Raw genomic sequence first — 20,741 nt, forward strand, 5'->3', positions numbered from 1 at the left:
CCCCTAGGGCTTAGAACTACTTAAACCTAACTAACCTAAGGACATCACACACACCCATGCCCGAGGCAGGATTCGAACCTGCGACCGTAGCAGTCCCGCTGTGCCGGACTGCAGCGTCAGAACCGCTAGACCACCGTATTGCACTGCCTGTGCTACTCTGATTACGACGCAAAGTTCCTTTGGACATGCTTGCGCGCCCAAAGGAAGAGTCACAGCCGTTTCGAAAGACATCAAATGAATTCTCAATGGCGAATACGAAGTACCATCAGCTGTAAAATGAAATGACGACAATGAAAATTTGTGCCGGACCGGGACTCGAAGCCGGATTTCCCGCTTATCGCGAGCAGTCGCCTTACCATTTTGGCTATCCGTGCAAGACTCGCGACCGGACTCAAAGTCCCATAAGGCGTCAACCATGCGTCTACGACCTGTACTCGTACATACATTATGCACGTTCCCGTACAAGTCCGACTTTGTACTTCAAAGTCGCTTGCCGGGTATCAGTAGATAAATACGATATTGCAGTGCCTATGTTAATCTGATTACGATGCAGCGGTCATGCATGCATGGTAAGGCGACCACTCGCGATAAGCGGTAAATCCGGGTTCGAGTCCCGGTCCGACACAAATTTGCACTATCGTCATTCCATTCAACAGCTGACTGGTAGTCCTTAGTCGCAATTGCGAGTTCATTTGATGAATTCAACGTTAAGCAAGTTGTCATAATGTTTCATTTTACCAGTGTATCTAAGGCTTTCATGTTTAGTGCTAGTACAAAGCGGTAGTAGAGGTGTGATTCACTGCGACTGTTGACAGCCTACGCGCTGTGGTGTGGCCGGTCCGCTTTCACGCCTGTACGTCACTCTGGTGCCCGCAGACCTGCTGCAGCTGCGCGACATGCAGAACGTGCCGGTCGTGTGCCACGTGAAGCAGCTGGTGCTGTGCTCCTGCCTGTTCGGTGGCGCCGAGCGCGTCAAGGCGACGTCCGTCGCGGCGCTGCTGCAGGGCTACTGGGACGCCGAGCGACAACTGGTCCGTCCCGCTAGCCCACAAGGTTCCTCTCCTGTCTCCGTCGTACTGCATGTGCTGGATCACCTGCTGCTGTCAGATCACTCACCGCTTGTCACTGCCTACCTTCAGCTGAGGATGTTGTACTTTTGGCTTGTGACTTGTTTTGACAACAACCAAGCCACACGTCCTAATTATAGCTTTTACATCCGAATTTAAATTATCATCTTTTTAATTTTACTTTAATTAAAATTATCCTTTATTTTCACTGATTTGGAACATCCTGGCATATTGCGTGCTGAACTAGCATTCAGTCTTCGGGCCCTTATGTCAAGCGGGAAAGTGTTCAATGGACTGAGCTATCCAAGCACGAGTCACGACTTCCCATCACAGCTTATCCTAGCCTGTAGCTAAGTCATTTCTTTACAATACTCTTTCTTCCGCATATGCAGCAGGATTTCTGTGAAGTTTTAAAGATACTAGAAAACAGAAGGAAAGGCAAGTTGCTGTTCCGGCCATAGAATCCCCTATTCGGTTACGACCGACAGCCGCTTAATCCTCAACCAATTGTCTCATCGAGATGAGGTGTGGAAAGGCGTGGGACAAACACACTGCTCCCTGGACTGTTATCGCGTTAGCAGACATGAAACCGCTAGTACTCGATCAAGCAGAGCCTCAATTGTCATCACAAGATTGAATGTATCCATTTTCCACCGAGGAAAAATGCCTGGTAGTATTGGGAAACGAGCATGGGGACTTCATATGACTGCCAACCATGCTGAACTTTCGACCTCGCTAACCAGGCAGCTACGTAGGTGATGCTGCAAATGAACCTCTGAGGGCCACTCCTGTCTCATGCTTGCCTAACTCAGTGGGACGCCAGCGTGTTCGGTCAAAGGGTTAGTCGTCCTTTGTAACAAAAAGACTGAGTAAATGGATAAACAATGAACTTCAAGTGGTGACATTGGACGTCCTCCCCGAACAAATGGAACGAACAGTAACGGACAGAACGAGATTTAAAAAAAAATGGGATAGAGCAACTGCTCGAAAAATACGAAGTCCCAGGTTCGAAGCTTGCTCTGGCCCACACTTTTAACTTGCCGCAAAAGTTCATAACATTCACATAATTTTAAATTGAGATGAACGCTAATTTCAAGCAGTATTCAGTAGAGCATAATAAAAATGAACGTTCGAGACAGATTGCCGGTTCTGTTCATATGTAAATAGAGTTTATACTACGTTGACTGAACCGGATGGGCGTGATGGTGGTATAGCTAAAATGTACAAAAAGTATATCACTATAAAAATTCCAAAATAAAAATAGAGTGTTATCGGTATACGTGTCAATAACTAAGTTTGATTACAGCTCTGAAATCGAATAGTGTGAAGGCAAAATATTTCGGAAGTTATCGATGTATTTTTATCCATATTTAACTAATTAAAATCGTTTAAACTACTAATCAGAATTGGCGTAATTCGACCTTCTGCTTCTACACAGAAATCTCATTTATGTCATAAGGCTTCTTGTTTGAAGAAAAATATAAAAAAACCTGAACATCCTTCTAGTATCATGTTTGATGACACTAGTTCAAGGAAGCTACCACCTGCGATACTTATTATGCTACTATGATTAAGGAGTGCACTGGACATACAGTGAAACCTATGTTAAGTATAAATACTGGAAAGAAAACCAAACACAAAATTTTGACTCATCTGATGAAATTGATAAACTTAAGTAAAATGATTATTAAACCAATCACACTATAGTACACGGCTATCTTCTCCTAAATGAAACTTACTGGCCGTCCCTTACGATTGTGGTCCACAGGATATTCGTATGACGTGGTGCTCATGCTGAAATACGAATTGTTCGCACAGTCTATTCATTTCGTTCTCTAATTCAATTTATATGCAACTCCGAAAATGCCATACGTATTCAGTGGCCAAAATCATGCAGATCATAGCATTCTACGGATGTACCATCTGAAGTTAATAGGTCACTGTGACGTTTCAGTGCGGGCATGGTAGTTCACTTACATAAGATAGATATTTCCGACGGTTAGTAGTGTTTTTCCAGTTCGACAACGCTTTACATCTCAGGAGAAACGGTGCAAATGAACAGCATAAGACCTAAGACCTGAAATGAAATAATCTAATGGCATTGCTGGCCGGGAGGCCCCATGCGGGGAAGTTCGGCCGCCGTATTGCAAGTATTCAGTTGACGCCACTTCTGCGACTTGCGAGTCAATGATGATGAAATGATCATGAAAGACACACAGCACCCAGTCATCACAAGGCAGAGAAAACCCCTGACCCCGTCAGGTATCGAACCTGAGACAAACGTACGCTGGAAGCGAGATGCTACCTCATGACCACGAGCTGCGGACACCTAAGACCTAATGGCCAGCTAATGATGAAAATGTACAAATAAAAGATTATGTCTTGTCTTTTATGCCAAAAAAGAAACTGAAGTAAGACATATTGTTTCCGTCGAATCGTCATGAACGTCATCGAAGGAGGAATAGCATGTTACGTCCTATTAAAGACAAATCCATTAGAGAGAGATGCAAACTTCGATACGACCAGGACGAGGCAGGGCATCAGCAGGAGCCTCATGAAAGCAGTCATTCAGTCAGACTGTAGCAGCTGAGGGTTTTAAATTGTGAGACAAATGTGACGGAAGTGTAGTTTCGATCATATTTAATGTTCACCTTTAGATAAAACGTTCGTCAACGGTAATCCGTCAGAAGTTTCTGGCAGACGTCCTGGAGGTACACGATTTAAAAAATGGTTCAAATGACTCTGAGCACTATAGGACTTAACTTCTGAGGTCATCAGTCATCTAGAACTTTGAACTACTTATACCTAACTAACCTAAGGACATCACACACATCCATGTCCGAGGCAGGATTCGAACCTGCGACCGTAGCAGTCGCGCGGTTCCAGACTGTAGCACCTAGAACCGCTCGGCCACTACGGCCAGCGTTACTCGATTACTTCTTGGTTTTACACACATGGTGCTCTGCAGCTCGCATGAAATTCAAGGGCTTCACTGTTGTTGTCTAAGTGCAAAAATCGGCTGCTTGAATTTCTTTTTTTTTTTTTTTTTTAATTCCGGGCATGTATGGAGCCAAATTCCATCTTCAGCACGACACTGGCATGTGTCGTTATGTCACGTGAACTGTCTATAAGACATTTACCACAAACAGGCATAGATGTGTGGCAGCACATGCCCCATGTCGTCATAACAAACAGTGAATGATCACACGAACGTCGTGAAAGTAACTGAACTCAATTATAATCCGGTTCCAGTCCAAGACTATAGAAGTACAAGAGATACTGAGTACACCGCACCTGTTGAAAGCACTGGCAATATTGCAGATCATCAGATTACCGGTACAATTTTACAAAATAAAATAAAGGAAAGGAGACACGTAATTAATGGACAACAAATACATGCTTGTGTCCTTACATGAAGATCCAACAAACTTAATTTAGTTCTACCGGTTTAATATTACTCTTAATATAAGCCGAAAAGTCCCAAGAATTGACAAATAAAAGCTATATGTTTTGAATTTAACGTCATTGTATTCTCAGTGTGATAACAAGCCTGCAATTGTAACTGTATCCGTGCAGCTGAGTGTCAACAACAGCCTCAAATATATGGCCAGAGCTATGACGTTGAAAACAATAAATTGTAGGCTTGCCACCTGCACATACCTGTTTAATGTCGTTTTTGTTTTTGTTGTGGTCTTCAGTCGGGCGACTGCTCTGGTGCGACACTCCGTTCTTACATGTCCTGCGCAAACCTCGTCATCTCTGCACAGCTACTGCAACCTGCGTCCACTTTAAGCTGCTGACTACAGTCGAGCTTTGGACGCTTTCTTAACAATTTTAACCTCTCCCCCCAAACTTCCCTCCCACTATCAAACCGAACGAGGTGGTGCAGTGGTTGGCACACTGGACTTCAATTTTCAAAGACGGTGGTTCAGTTCCCCATCCGGCCACCCACATTTAGACATTCCGTCATTTCCCTAAATCGCTTAAGGCAAATATCGTGACGGCTCCTTTAAAAGGGAGTGGAAGACTTCCTTCCCCATATATCCTTACTCCTTGCTTGTGCTCTCTCTCTAATAACCTCACTGTCGACGGGACGTTAAGCTATAATCTTCCTTAATATCTTTACTCGTACCACTACCAAACTGACTATTCATTGATAATTCCGAATGTGTCTTCCCAAGAAAACCTTTCTTTGGTCTAGTTATGACACACCAATGTTGAATTTATTAGACGTAGATTTTATGAAACTATCATTTGGACATGTCAACTCATACAAATTGCAGAATTTGTTTAAGTATGTCGAATGTGTATGTAACGATATTTGTGCCAATGTTTCGGTATTCTGTTTCATGTAAGCTGTTTTAATATCATTGTGCGCGTTTGTTTATTTTGTGATAGTCGATTCAAACACACAGTGGTTGTGTAATAAGCATTATTTCGACTTGGCAGCTGAATGATAGAATCACGACAAAAACTAACATATTTTATTTGTATTTTGATGTATTTATAATGCACCTCTTCCGCAAATTTTCCATAGACAACGACTGCTTACCTCTTTGTATGATAATCACACAAATTTATCGACTTACGACTACGAAAACTGTATTGAATGTAAGGTTTATAACAATATCCATTTCCGTTAAATTTATATACCACTTGCGAATCATGTAATAGGATTTATTCAGTGTTGTACCATATTTAATATAATATGTACTGGTACTGTGTGTGTGTGTGTGTGTGTGTGTGTGTGTGTGTGTGAGAGAGAGAGAGAGAGAGAGAGAGAGAGAGAGAGAGAGCGTTGAAGCGGGCACACGAGACTCAGCAATTGCGTCGTTCTCAACAGGCGCTGGATGATCGCTTCGAGAACGAAGAGTTCGCGGTGGTGCTGCAGCCGTTCTTCCTGGGCGTGGAGAGTCCCGCTGACGTGAACACGTGGTTCGGCGCGGCGCCAGACCTCAGCTACTTCGCGCCTGACTGCTTCCACTTTAGCCAGAAAGCTCACGCCCTCAGTGAGTACTTAAGAGTACTAGTCTTAAGGAGTTAAGTCCTTTCATCTGTACACTTGAATACTCTCGAACTAACATGGGATCTTACCTCTTAGTACTCACGGGTTAATCTTGTCTCCAAAGTATTTTGTGATGTATTAATTCAGGAACCATATCAGTGGTAACAAAAAGCTATCGTAGAAAGGCAGTGTTCCTTTCCTGATGCACGTCGTCTTTGCACGATGGTTTGGTATGCAATGGAATCTTGTCTCTGAAGTGCACCTTCTCTATTACCTCACATACGCGGTATTTCAAACAGGTGCCATAAAACTTGGAGGTATTTCTTAAGGGTGTCTGTAGGTAAACATCAAGAATAAGGACTCACGTCCGAATAGCGCAACAAATGGAGTGGAACGAAAATGAGGTATCTAACTTCTGCTGGTTCCTACTCGAGCGACACTTCCAATCTGATTTTCTGCATTGGACACTACTGGACGTTAGTAGTTAGACATACATTATCTGATCAAAGTATTCGAACACGTGTTAGGGAATATTAATATGATGTGCGACCACGCTTCACCTTCATGGCGGCTTGAACTCTGCTGCAGACGCTTTCAATGGTGGATCTATATGCCTGTGGAAGGATTGGCAGTCCATTCTTCCTCAACATCCGGAACCAGAGAAGGTAGTGGTGTTGAACACTGTGGTTTGGAGGGCAGGTGACGTTCTAATCGATCCAAAAAGAGTTCCATTGGGTTCTTCAACTCAGGGCTCTGGCCAGACCAGTCCATTACAGGAATGCTATTTTCCCCAAGGAACTGGCTGACAAATGATGCTTTACGTTACGGTGTTCTTGACATACTGTTACTCTAAGGCGTGGTCCCCAACCTTAATGCAATCAGATATTAGCTAGTATCCTCATCACCCTACCCCTGCCCCCATACCACCACCACTATCAACCACCAACATAAGCGCGTAACATATCTTCCTTTGAGCAATTCCATTTCGAAATGACGAAAGATAAACGTTATTTAATGCTTGTAGTTGCATTAAAACATGAACTAATGAGTCAATGAGACAACTGCTGCCGCGCGGAATGGCCGCGCAGTCCGAGGCGCCATGACACGGACTGGGTTGCCCCTCCCGCCGGAGGTTCGAGTCCTCCCTCGGGCATTGGTGTGTGTGTTGTTCTTACCATAAGTTAGTTTAAGTAGTGTCTAAGTCTAGGGACCGATGACTTCGGCAGTTTGGTCCCTTAGGAATTAACCCACATTTTAACATTTTTAGGCAATTGGTACTGTTATTTCTAACACCGCTTTTTTATAGAACAATGAAACAATTTTCAGTGCGTCGCGATTGCTACCTAAAATTCCATCTCGGAAAAGAAAGCTAACTATCCTCATTGGCAGTAGATAATTGTTACAAAACATGCTTGCTGTGCACTTGCTTCACCCACATCATGCACCCTCGTTCAAAATAAACCAAATTAAAATACGTGCACGAAAATAATGCTTGAAAATCACTTGATTGCTGAACTCCTTACTTCTGAATTGGCAAATATCGGACAACTTCAGATTGTGAATGCTTTGTGTCTGAAGACTGCCGCTAATAATAATATAGTAATAATAAAGTGTAGGCCTTGCAGTAGTGGAGTAGCCATTACGTAATTATTGTTGTCGCACTGTCAGTCAGTTCGTTTATTGCTTCGAAGTGAACAATGAAGCAATTTCTGGTCTATTGCGGGACCTATCAACAACTCAGAAAAGGCATTTCAATGAGATATTTAAGTATATATGATGTATAAGTCTCCATTTTGCTGTTGTAGATGCATAGTAAGAAGTATGTATGTAGTCGGTGGACTATGTGAGGAGATTTTCGTTGATAAGTTCGTTTCACCACATTGTGTCACACGTTAATGCTAATATTTAAAGATGTACTTTTGTCGACTTATGTAATAAGTATTACAGCCTCAGGAATTAGCGATAACAGAAATAGCTTTACCGAAACTAAAATGAACAATTCTGTTTTTATCCCTCAGAAATTTTCGTTTTACCCCTTAGGGTGTAATGATACACAGGCTGGGAACCACTGCTGTACGGTAAACAAATGTGTTCATATCCTGTACAGAGCATTTTGTTATCACAATAAGGGGAGTACACCCTAACCAAGCAAAACACCCCATTAGGCAACACCACCTCGTCCGCACTTCACTTTCGCCCTTCCACCTGATGTCAGGTAAAGTTCTCCAGGCCTACGCCAAACCCAGACCCTTCCATCGGATTGCCACAAGGTACAGCGTGATTCATCACTCCAGATCACCCGTTTCCAGTCATCCTCTGTCCAGTGCCATCGCTCTTTAGACCACCTCGAGCATCGCTTCGCAGTGACACCAGAAATGTGTGGTTTGTAAGAAGCTGCAGGAGTATTGTAACCCATTCTTTTAACTCGATACACACAGCCACTGTGCTAGCTGGACTGTTCGTAGCACTTTGGAGCTCAATGGTAATTCTTTCCCCTGATTTCATACGCTTTTTTACAACGACCCTCCACAATGCTCGACGATCCCTGATCATTAGCTCATTAGGTACGCCTGGTCTTGATTTACTTTTGGTTGTTCCTACACGTTCCACTTTCACAATTACAACAGTCGACTTGGGCTGCTTCAGAAGGGTTGAAATGTCCTTGGCGAATTTGTTACTTAAGTGACAGCCAGTGACTTGTGCGCGTTTGAAGACACCGAGCCCGACTGCCCGATCCGTTTTGCTGCTATTGCCCCCTTTTATACTGACTGGCCCGCTTCTCGTGTCATCTAATGGCCAGTTCTTCCGTACATAAGCGTGTCCAGACACTTTTGATCTGATGGCGTAAGTCGTGTTGGAGAGTAACTGATGTTAGATCTTTCCTTGAAATTCCTGGTGAACTGCCAGATGTCAAGCAACTTGATGCCACGGCATTTCGGCGCAGTCTTCTGCCATCTTCAGGTGTATTCCGGCAACAGTGCTCTGAGCTCCCCTATGCAAAAGCACGCAGGCGCTTCGGTAGTGCACCCAGTTTCATTGAGCATACATTGCTTGAGCACTGGAGCTCTATGCTCTGTTGCTGATGTTATATAGTTAATACTTGAGTTTTTTGAATCTACCTCAACGTACTCAATTAGTTTCAGTGTTAGTAGTTTGCTGTTGTATTTCATTCGTATACTGACAAATGTCTACATTACTGTACGCTCCGTAGTCTCTCTTATATTATTCTCAAGGTCACTGTGAAATATACGACCACAGTGGCAAAAAATGTCGCACATTCTTTCTCTAATACAAGGTGTCTCGAGTACAATGCAGTTTTTTCCAGTCATTGCAGTTTATTTTCATATTGGCTACACCATCAGTGCATCTCTTAAATCCTTCCAAGTCTGCTGTTGTACTGTCATGTCTATTTGATAAGGTCGCGAAGCACAGCCATTCATTAAATCAAGTGGAAATTTTGTCCAGATCTTTCTGCATTTCACTGGGACCGTCCAATGTCGATAATGTCCTGCAGAAAGCAGCGTGGTTAACGAACAATCGGATAACATTGTTGATCTTATCTGCATGTTCAGTGAGAACATTAGAAATCCTATCATGCTCATTGGGACAACCATGTTGTTTCTTTGATTTATGTTGAAAGTTCCCCGACAAGCATAAACTTACTGCGTTCTGTTAGTCACTCATATATCAAGTCAGCTGATACATGTTTCTAGGTCCAGCAGTTGTCTTTAACTTCTATTGGGTAATAGAGTTTTATGTTATGTATTTTTGTATTTATAAAACCAACACGTATTTGTCCTATTAATTGTCGTATATTCACCTGATGATGGAGGGCGAAACCTCCGAAACATGTGGCTGATATCCCTAGCAGTCATCGCAAAACTTAGCTAAAAATGTTCACATTTAAAATTGTCCTGAATATATAGGGCATGAATCATAAAAATGAACATCAAATAAAAGGAACTAAAAGATATCTACTACATTCCGTAAAGCCTGGAAAATAAGTTTCAAAAATTGACACTATTACCGAATCTAACGCTAAACGTAAACGAACAAAACTAATCGTATATTCCAAACGACTGCCTCCAGCATTACAGAATACCTATCAACTGCATCCAGTGGACTGCCGCACTCGATCAAAAATGTTTGGGATGATGTGAATGTCTTCACACACTGCATTTGCACTGATATTAAAGCCAGTACTATACAATTCACAACAAAACTAAAAACAAAAAATCACCTTTGAAGATTAGAAGATTTCCGAGCGCTCTTATGTGCGGAAGATTTCTAGCTTATTAGCGTATATGTCAGTAACCCAGTACGTGTTATAATAGGTTTTCTGATGGTGAAATCACTGATGTCAATGTCTCTAGCAGAAATATTTACTTTAGTTTTATGTAAATTCTACATTTATCAAAAATGGGAAATATTAATTGACAAACACAGAATTTTAGTTTTTAATAAAAGTCAGATTATTTTTCATTACAGGACACACGAAAATAAATTAAAATTTCAACGGGCGTGCGAAGAGCGTTCTTGTTAAATACATCTATGTACACGAATAAATACTGTTCTGTCTATCGAAATATGTATAAAAATTTGTACTTTCGTTTTGATGTTTTTTATTTTTGCACCAAATTTCAATTTAATGTTTTCCACACTTTCAAGCGAATGCGAATAGTAATTCAAGATAAGAAAAGATGTTATCCTCTTTAAAAAATTGAATACAGTCGACAGAATGAAGAAAATCATTTATGACTAGTTATGGATAACAATTTGGTTTTTAACATTTGTTGGTGTTTAGCTACTACCAAAATGCCTACGTGTGTGTGTGTGATGTCAGCTAGTTTTCCAGTGCTTCGTGCATGGTGGCCATGCCGCCTATTTTTGGCAGACCATGATACGTATTGGTGCCTTTCAATTGTTCACACTGTCTGGAGGTGGACTGCCGGTAGTGATGTGTTTATCCTTTGTTTGCAGTCGCCAACGCGCTGTGGAACAACGTGCTGGAGCCCGTAGGCAACAAGACAGAGGGATGGCGGCCTCTGATGCAGCGCTTCCTGTGCCCCTCTGCGGAGGCGCCCTATTTCTTCACCCGCAACAACTCCAACAAGTTCTTTGATACCGGGCGGCAGTAGCACCTTGTAAATGCCATATATCACTTAGGGAGGGAAAAGGTCAAGCACTTAGAGGTTTAACTGAGATTTATAGGGCTGCCTCTCTTACTACTGCCAGCTGCAGACATCTAGTGGAAATCACTTTCACCTGTTGATGCTAACCACAACATTCTTCTAGCGAACAAAGGACGTAATTGTGGCTGACACAACAGGGGGAAACCAGCATAATTTATTCTGCAATCAAGGCTGCAGGTAAAGAATGGTAAACCAACAGATGATCATTGCAGACATATTATCCACTATGTATGTAACGACACAAAGGCTACCAGTTTCTGATTTTTATTGGGCAGTCCGTGCAGGCGTCAGCTCATTTAAAAAAGGATCGTTATTTTACTCTGTATTTCTTAATACCATTTTCACAACCTTCACTCTTAAAACTTGTTGTAAGGCACTCCATTTGAACCACAATTAACTATCTGTTCTTTTCTATTCCTCTTTATCGAAACCTGATTCTATCAGATTCATTGTTGCCGGAAGATCAAGCTCGGAAGTTAATGAGATCTGTTACACGGATTGATTCATTTCGCATGCCAAATGAGATTGAGTTAAAACAAACGCGTTTTTTGTTAAAAAATACGAAAGAATTTTTATTAAGATTGTTGTTTTGGTTGTAATAACTATACCTCACGAATATATATATATATATGAGTGCAGAATGTAATTTTTGTAACTGAAATTTTGATTTTTGCGTGTAGATGAACATATTGGTTTTTAATATAATTATTTACGGTTATGTTTATAAATAGGCTTCTATGTCTTAATGAACTGACCTCTTCATTTTATTTATCACATCATTAAATAATAGAACTATGTAGTAACATTTTATATAGAACGGGAAAAATGAAACTGACACGGGAAATATTTCATGTGCCTTAAGAAATAACGTTCTTCACCCACGTCCAGAGTGGATGACGTTAGTTGTTAGTTGTTTTACCTATCTTAAAGCACATGACATATTTTACGGCACAGTCTTATTTTACGGTTCATATTATTATGGATTTCTCTACACTTTTCTTCTCGGATTTGGTTTTATCTTACCCGCTATTACTTTTTTTCATTTATATGTGACCTGTACCGCTGTGTTAATGTCCTTTCTAGAAAATTTTTTTACTTTCGTCCTTCGTCGAACAGTAGAAACATTTCTTCTGTTACCCACTGTTTCTTGGCAGCTACATTCCTTGACTGTCCATCTAATGTGACTGCCATTTTTTTAGATGTCCATTTGTCGTGAGATGAATCTGCCGGCACGGTAACTCAGCGTGTTCGGTCAGAGGGTTAGCTGCCCTCTGTAATTGAAAAAAACTGAGTTATTGGATCAACGACAAACTGAAACAGGTGTCTTGCGACGTCCGCCCCGAGCAGATACAACGAACAAAAACGGACAAAATGAGATTAATAAAAAAAAAGCGTGTACAGCATTAGGCTACGGCCTTCGATATACCGGGTTCACTCCCGGATAGGGGCAGGAATTTTTCCACTTTCCAGTCCGTCCGAGATGGCCGAAGATTGACAAATCCTTCTATCAAATTGAGTACTGATCACCCTTCATTGGAGTAAAAGGAGGCGTAATCGATGGGCCCACCAATCTCTTCTCCGAGTGCTACGGTGAATAAAGGCTTATTTATTCAGGCCAGTAGCCCAGCTAAGAGCTGTAATCTGCAGAGTTACTTACTTGCTATGTCTATCTACATAACCATTCCAAATGACTAAGTACCTCGCTTCTTTACACATTGATTCTTCCTAATGATTCTCTTAAAGCACCACTTACTTTTCATCACCACTAAATTATGATCTATCTGCTGTTGTTAACGCATTACAATCCGGTGTTATTTCAAAATCTCTGTTTCACCTTGGTGTAATCCAGCTGGTATTTTTCCTTCTCTCTAGAGCTTTTGTAAGGATGCCTCCTCCTATTTTCTATATTGAAAATCATGTTCACTGTTAATGGGTGAAATTTATTGCAGAACGCAAAGGGTTTCTCTCCTCTATCATTCCTTCTACCTGTTTTCTATTCGCCCGTAATTTTGTCGTCCGTTCCTACCCCTAGTATGGCGTTCCAGTGTCCCACGATCATTAGCTCTTCATCTTCCTTTACATACTGAATTACAGCCTCATATATTTCTTCTATCTCTTGATATTGGGCTTGTGACGCCGACATATACAATAGAACTCTTGTGTACTCGATTGATGTTTGTGCTGGTTTGGGATAGATTCTAATGAGCTTATACCGTCACTGAAGAGTAACTCACTTTGTGGGCTGACATCTTATTAGTCATAAATTTTCTACTGTTGTTGATATTACCCTATTTTCATCTGACCAGAAATCTTCAAAGTCACTTCACTGATACTCACTATGACTATACAGAACCTTTGTATATATATATATTTTTCAAATTTGAGGATGTTCAATCGCATTTATACTCAAGACCTTCTACGCTTCAAAATGATACAGTGCTTTTACATGAATACATATGTTGTTTTAATTCATTGCCTTCTGCATGTTCATGTCGTCGCAATGCTGATTCTTCTTTCTTAACGGCAGTTTCTCATCCCAAATGTACGAGGGTAGGCTGAACCTCTGTCGACTTCTCTAGCCTCTTTGACATGCAGAGTGAGGGTGAATGCTGATGCCGTAAATCTTCGACTTTCGCTGATGATAAGTCTTATTCAATATTAAAGTAATTGCTGGGATCCAACCCAGTACTCACGACGTTGAGATTAGTAGTCAAAGACGTTATCTCTAGACCAAGGGTCTCCCCACAAGCACACACATTTCATCTCACCTCAGAGAACGTAAATATCAGTATTACTGATGGAAAAACGTCATTGGAAGCTCGAGATGTACCTCATGGTACGTACAGGTACTCGCCGAATAGTGGGCTAAGAGTATATCGAAAGCCACACTAGACGATGCTGCACCTCGCACCTATCAGGGCGACGTATAGGCAGTACAGTAAAGAGTCGTGTGACGTAGCTGGCCTAATCGTAAAGTGCTTTCTTCCTTCGTACCATTGGCATCTTTCCACACAGTGCATGCAGTAATATAAGTAGAATTCAGATGAAGAAGCAAGACACATATTAAAAACGTCATTCCATAAAACTTTAAGCAGCTATAAGCAACGCCAACACCCTTTACTGAAATTAACAGAGTCATAAAAATTCTAAAAAACGAAACCTCATCTGGTGTTGATGAAATTTCAGATAGAATGATGAAAAGTACTTCTACTTTCATAATTAGTGCCCTCAGTGATGTATGCAATGCGTCAAGAGCACAGGGAATTTTCCAGTTAGTTTAAAATAAGCAACTGTTAAACCTCTTCAAAAGAAAGGTAGCGAAAAAGACTTAAGAGTACTGTTACCGAAAATCTTACTGACATATTTTCCTGTAATATTCGAAAAAGTAATATGCTCACGGGTAGTCTAAACTGAAGTGGAAACAATTTACTGAGTATATCACAGTTTGAATTCCAGAAGGGTTGCTCTACAGGCAATGCTCTTAAAACGTTCACTCATCAAACAGCACAAGCCTCACATAATAAAATGTCGCCAGTTTGCATTTTCTGTAATCTTTCCAAGGTGTTTGATTGTGTATATCATGTTACTCTCTTAGAAAAATCAAGTTCTATTGAATAGATAGCTTTACACACACCTTATTTGAATCATACCTTACAAACAGAATGCAAATAATGTCGGAAGGTTAGAAAATTATTGTAACTGCTGAGAAATCACATAGGGAGTCCCAGAGGGTCAAATTTCTGGTCTACTCCTATTCCCTATAAACGTCAATGACTTTCCACTTAACATTCAATAAGCAGAATTAGTACCTTTTGCAGGAAATAGTGGGGTTATATTAAATCCAACTAGAGAGAAGGTAGCAGACGAAATGGTAAATGGTATTTTCCAAATAATAATGAAGAGTTTCTGAGAAAATGGACGAGTCCTAAATTTTGAAAAACACACTATATTCAATTCTGTACAAGAAATAGAGTCGCACCAGCAACTGACGTAGCGCATGACCAGAATTCAGTAAACAGAGTAGAGTGTTCCAAATTTTTGGGTGTACATATTAATGAAAACCTGAACAGGAAACAGCTTCTCAAACAGTTAAGTTCAGCAACTTCTGCTATTCGTAAAATTGCTTATCTTGGAAACAAGCGAATAAAACTCTTAACATGTTTTGCATATTTTCACTCAGTAATGTGTTACGGAATGATTTTCTGGAATAACGCATCACTTAGAAAGGAAGTGCTGATAGTACGAAAGCGATCAGCAGAAATGACATGTAGTGTTAAACCACGGACGACATGTAGGTACTTCTTCAATGGATCTAGGAATTTCAACTGCGTCAACAGAATATATATACATATTCGCTAATGAAATTTGTCATAAATCCATGACGAATTGAGAATAACTGTGAAGACTACACCTAAAACACTAGAAGGAAAATTGACTTTTATTACCCATTATTGAAGCCGTCAGTCGCTCAGAAACGAGATCAATATGCAGTAAACAAAATTCTTTGACAGTCTGGCCAGTAACGTAAATTTCTGACAGGTAGTAAATCAAGTTGAAAATCTAGCTTAAATTCAATTCTCATGGACAATTTCTACTGCACTGACGTATTTCTACTTAAAACTGGGTGACAGGAACACTGATAAGTCTGCTGTTGTTGTCGGCAAACGAATCTACTGTCGTCAGCAGCATGACACCTTGCACTAATTGTACTTTCTACAAAACGTCCGTTGCAATAACAGTCACAAGTACTTGCTATGCCTTTATTAATTAGAAGACAGCACCCAAATGATGCTTCCTCTCTTTTCATCAGCATGCACGATGCTACTGGAAATAAAATCTAATATATTTTGTTTAATACGTTACTACTTTTATCAGAGCACAATAAGACTGTTCGCTGACGAATGGAATGTTTATTGGAAAGTATTGTCGTTGGCGATCGTAAAGAAAGGTTGAAAGATTTTATCAAATTTACACATGATCTAATGAAAGGAAGTTCCCTTTAAATGCAAATAAACGCAACACAATGTCTGCATCAGAGACAAGGAATCGGATAGCATTCGATTACAAGATAAGCGATGAATGTGTTAAGGACGCCACACACCATCAGTATTAAGAGCAATACTAAATATCTCCTATACAGTGACAAAATTAATAGCACAATATAGCAAACGGGAACTGATACTGCTCAAGAAGTTACAAAAGTTAAACACGGAAACGCAGTCGGTAGATGTTAGAATATCAGACAGTGTAACCAATGCTAATTGTCAAAGTTGTGAATACCTAAGTAATATAATTAATAAATATGGAAAATGTGAATATGACTTTATAACACTCCTACAACGTTTGTTACACTGGCACAACGTGTATTACCAAATATGGCATTACGTTGCAGTAAATGTTATCCTCTGGAAGGATTTAAGTAAACTGACCATGAGTTACCTAACGGATTTGGATTATCGAACCTGTATTTAATATAACAGAAGAAACCAGAAAGCTAAAGATTAAAATTTGGAAAGTGTTTTAAATAATCAAGTTTACTTACACTGAAATAAAATACGGTCGCAAGCCTAATTAGTAATGTGAAACATTACATTAAAAAAATCTGTACAGAAATTTAGTAAGGGAAAGCTTTCATTACTTCTTTCTCAGAGAAGTGCCATGAAGTCTACCATAACTAGACGAGAGATGCAGTCAATGCTGGCAGTTATAAACAGTATGAGCCAGCTGTCACAGGAACAATTAACACTTTATCTCTTCTCAACAGTAAACATTTTGTCATATGTAAATTATTTTATTGTCAAGTGGTATGAAATACACTACTAAACCCAAAATGGACGTGGAAATAGTCATGTTTCACTAGTTAGTTACTTGTCATGTAGTACAAATGTAATTAAAAGTCACTTGCAATTGGATTTTTACACTCACAAGTAAGTAAGGTAGTTTCTGTTCTATGAATAAAAGCAATAACAATAACTTTATCTTTCATAGGCAAAGCCTTAGATGAGTCCCTCAAACTGTCTTCCCAATTTTTGCTATACAAAGCACCCAAAATTATAGAATTTCTTCAAAATGCAATTAGTAAACTCATTGTTCAAGAATATTTCTTCATATTAAGCAACACATTACCATAAAGCAAACTAAATACACTTTCTGAGACAAATTGTGAGGTGCAAATTTTGGTATTATTCTTTCATTAATTTTACTCACCTTGCAGGACTTTTAAAACAGTTAATGCCGATGATCTTTGATACAGGTTCTTAAGTATGACTTTAAATGCATTTTACTCTAACTAACCTCAAAACAATGTGCATCCTTTTGTCATTAGCACAACCAGTAATCTTCACTGACAGAATTAAATGCAGTTAATCTTTGAAGCACAAATACTTTGAATTAAAACAAATCAAACACTATGGAGGTTTTCATAAATGCAATACTAACTACCTTCCTTGATTTCAGTGAAACCCACAGTATTTCTATATATCTTGTTGCATTCAGTATTAAGCAACACCAATTATCACTTATTTTCAATCGTTTTTCACATAACAGATACTCGGATGTTAGTAATTAAGTGGAATGTATCCTAAGAGGTATGGTGAGAGGAAACAATTCAAGGGTCAGACACACAGTTTAACTTATTTTGCCTTATTATTGCAAATTAATCAACACTTAAAAGTACTGGTCCATACTTTGACATATATCTGACCTCTTAGATTAGTTGAAGTGATGGCGCAATATTGGTGGCGAGTACATAGTGGCTACCTGGTCTTTCCTGTGGACGTAATTTGCTCTATTACTTTCTTCTTAGTGGCGATACTACCGACTTTAAAGCCTTTTTAATTAATAGAGCACCATTTTAGGGCCGTACACACAGCCGAAGCCCTTCCATATTAATCCAGGTACTGAATGCCACCCTTGGCACTTACGCTGTTCCCTCACTTGCTGCTCAGACCAGACTGTTCAGTAGCTAACTGCCGACTGACTGTGCTCTTTCACTTGGCGCCCAGATTGAGCGCCATATCCACCTTTTCCTAGCACGCCAACTCACTTCTGTTGCTGGTGGGAAGTAGTATTGCTTTTCACTTTATACAATGCAAGTGTCTAGGTATGTACCAGTATATACATAGTTGTAAACAAAAATCTTTTAACAAATCTTAATATTTGAATATATTAACACGTCAACACAAAAGTCACATAAATGATTATCATTTTCCTCCAATTAATACAAAGAATTTAAATAGTAAAGAGAAAACAATTTACACAACTTTACACTTCCTTACAACAGGTCAAAGACATCATATAGTGAAAAATACATACTTAACATTGAGCAGAATTAATCAGTACAAAATCATTAGCAGTATTAATTTTGGTGTTACAAGATGAGAAATAGTTTCAGCTCAGGAAGGAGAGAAATATCAAAATTGAACTCCCTTTTGTGGTCCACAAAACCTCGACTAAAAACTAAACTTAATACAGTATATATAAAGGTATTACTGAACCAATTACCATCTAGATAGGTTGGGCAGTAGTATGGAGACACTGCAAGAAACACGTGCTTGGTTTTAAATCTAGATGCCAGTCAAGCCTGCAAGTTGCATTGTTGTATGTGACCACGAACAGCACTTGTACAATATCCTTGTAATGGATCGGTAGTCAGGAACTTGGTGGTAGAATACTGAGGGGCCGAATCAGCTAATAAACACATAATACTGCAAAACACATTTGTTACAGATGAAATTTCCCAAAAGGTAAGTAGAATCTTAACGACACCTTTAACTGACCACTTCCACAATGGACTTAAACAAGCTATCATTAAAGAAGAAAACTCAATCGTAACTTCTGATTTAACCCTGAAAAGTTCAGGTAACAGTAAACTCCACAATATTGCTACGGCTAAAAACCAAAGACACCTAACAGTGACAAAATTTTCTACTGACCGAGGTAAAAGTGAAAGACACTAATAGAGTTTAATATCAGTTAAAAGCTTACACAGAATTCTAATAAGAAAATTACTTTCTGAACCACTTAAAGAAATGTCACGCATCAGTAAGACTGCACAGTTTAACAGTAATAACGAACTTATACGTCACTCCCAGAACCAGCAGGCGTAGCTACTGGCATCAGTTGATGGAATAATTACACGTAGCAGTAACAAGCTATCACAAGCCATGACATACATAACGCTCGTCACCCATCAGTACATACTCTAGTACTTACGAGTACAGTTATTAAGCTACTTGGACACTTGAAAGAAATATAAGCACAGGCTTAGAACACAGTTTAAAAGGAGCCCATTCAGATTATAACCTTCCCCTTCGCAATCGGCCTATTGGGTTGCGATACAAATGACCGTTGTCACGTATGCCTAATGAAATTTTACAATAAATGAGGCTATCGTTACCGAAGGAATATAGTAGGAGGAAAGTACACAACGGACCCTTCTGAAGGAAAAATCTAGTCTAAATATAATCTAAATACTGATAATAATTTTGAAATGGGTGGAATATAGTGCATCGGTCGTGAATCGTACAGGGGGGAAAAAGGATAACACGTAATATTTAATACAAAAAGTAATGACTACCCCGAAAGGGATAATTAAATGGTCACCAGACCACTAGGGCAATGAATATCCAAAATCCTAAGAAAGGTAATGGCGAAGATAATCAAGCAAGTAATCACTGTCATGGCGACAGAAAGTTGTCATGCTTTTCCACAGCACAACAGTTCACGAGAAAATTAATGAGAGTACTGAACTCGCAGTTACTTATTCTGAAATACTAAATTTTTAAAGCAAAGTTAAATGAAGTTGCTGGTTACATAAATGACTGACTGTAACTGAAGCTTCGTTACGTAAAAATGAACTTTCAGTAACCTCAACGTAATGTGATGTAAAATTTAGAGACATCAAAGCAATTTACTTTTAATTATTGAAAGATTGAATTGAATTTACTGTCGCAAATGAGCAAATAATTTACTTTTAGCATAAGAACAATAAAACAAGTATCAATCCACCAGAAGCCACTCGCCTTGAGTGAAGTTAATACTCAAAATTGCAAATTAGTTAATCCTCCGTTAAGCAATACAAGAATGAACAGTTACCGAGACAACAAAATTTAGACTAAAACCGGTCATTAGCAAACAAACAAAACTGGGAGCCAATGTTGTTTTCACAGATGAGTCCTGATTTGGTCTGGAGAGTGATTCTCGAAGGATTCGCGTCTGGAAGGAACATGGAACACGATTTCGGGACCCAAACACTCTGGAAAGAGACCTGTATCGAGGATCATCCCTAATGTTTGGGCGGGGATTATGTTGAACACTAACACCTTTTCATTAAATTGTAATGATTAATTGGCATGGTTTAATTGTGTCAGGTGTCGTGACGAGATCTTGGGACCTCATGTGTGGTGGTTGCGAGATGCTGTGGACGCAGAGTTCGTGCTGATGGACGATAATGCTCGACCTCATACAGCACAGGCG

General features: G+C 39.8%; 1 protein-coding gene across 1 annotated transcript in view; it reads left to right on the top strand.

Annotated features, from left to right (window-relative positions):
• The window catches only part of LOC124596161 (phospholipase B1, membrane-associated-like), a 65,837-nt gene extending 54,165 nt beyond the window's left edge, over positions 1-11,672 (top strand). Inside the window, exons 5-7 of the mRNA XM_047135199.1 lie at positions 877-1,031; positions 5,911-6,076; positions 11,053-11,672. Of these exons, the coding sequence (XP_046991155.1) occupies positions 877-1,031; positions 5,911-6,076; positions 11,053-11,210 (479 nt within the window). The 3' untranslated portion in view covers positions 11,211-11,672. The remainder of the gene's footprint in view (positions 1-876; positions 1,032-5,910; positions 6,077-11,052) is intronic.
• Positions 11,673-20,741: the final 9,069 nt, after the last annotated feature.

This window comes from Schistocerca americana, chromosome 1, assembly GCF_021461395.2.
Source record: "Schistocerca americana isolate TAMUIC-IGC-003095 chromosome 1, iqSchAmer2.1, whole genome shotgun sequence".
In the NCBI taxonomy this organism is placed as follows: Eukaryota; Metazoa; Arthropoda; class Insecta; order Orthoptera; family Acrididae; genus Schistocerca; species Schistocerca americana.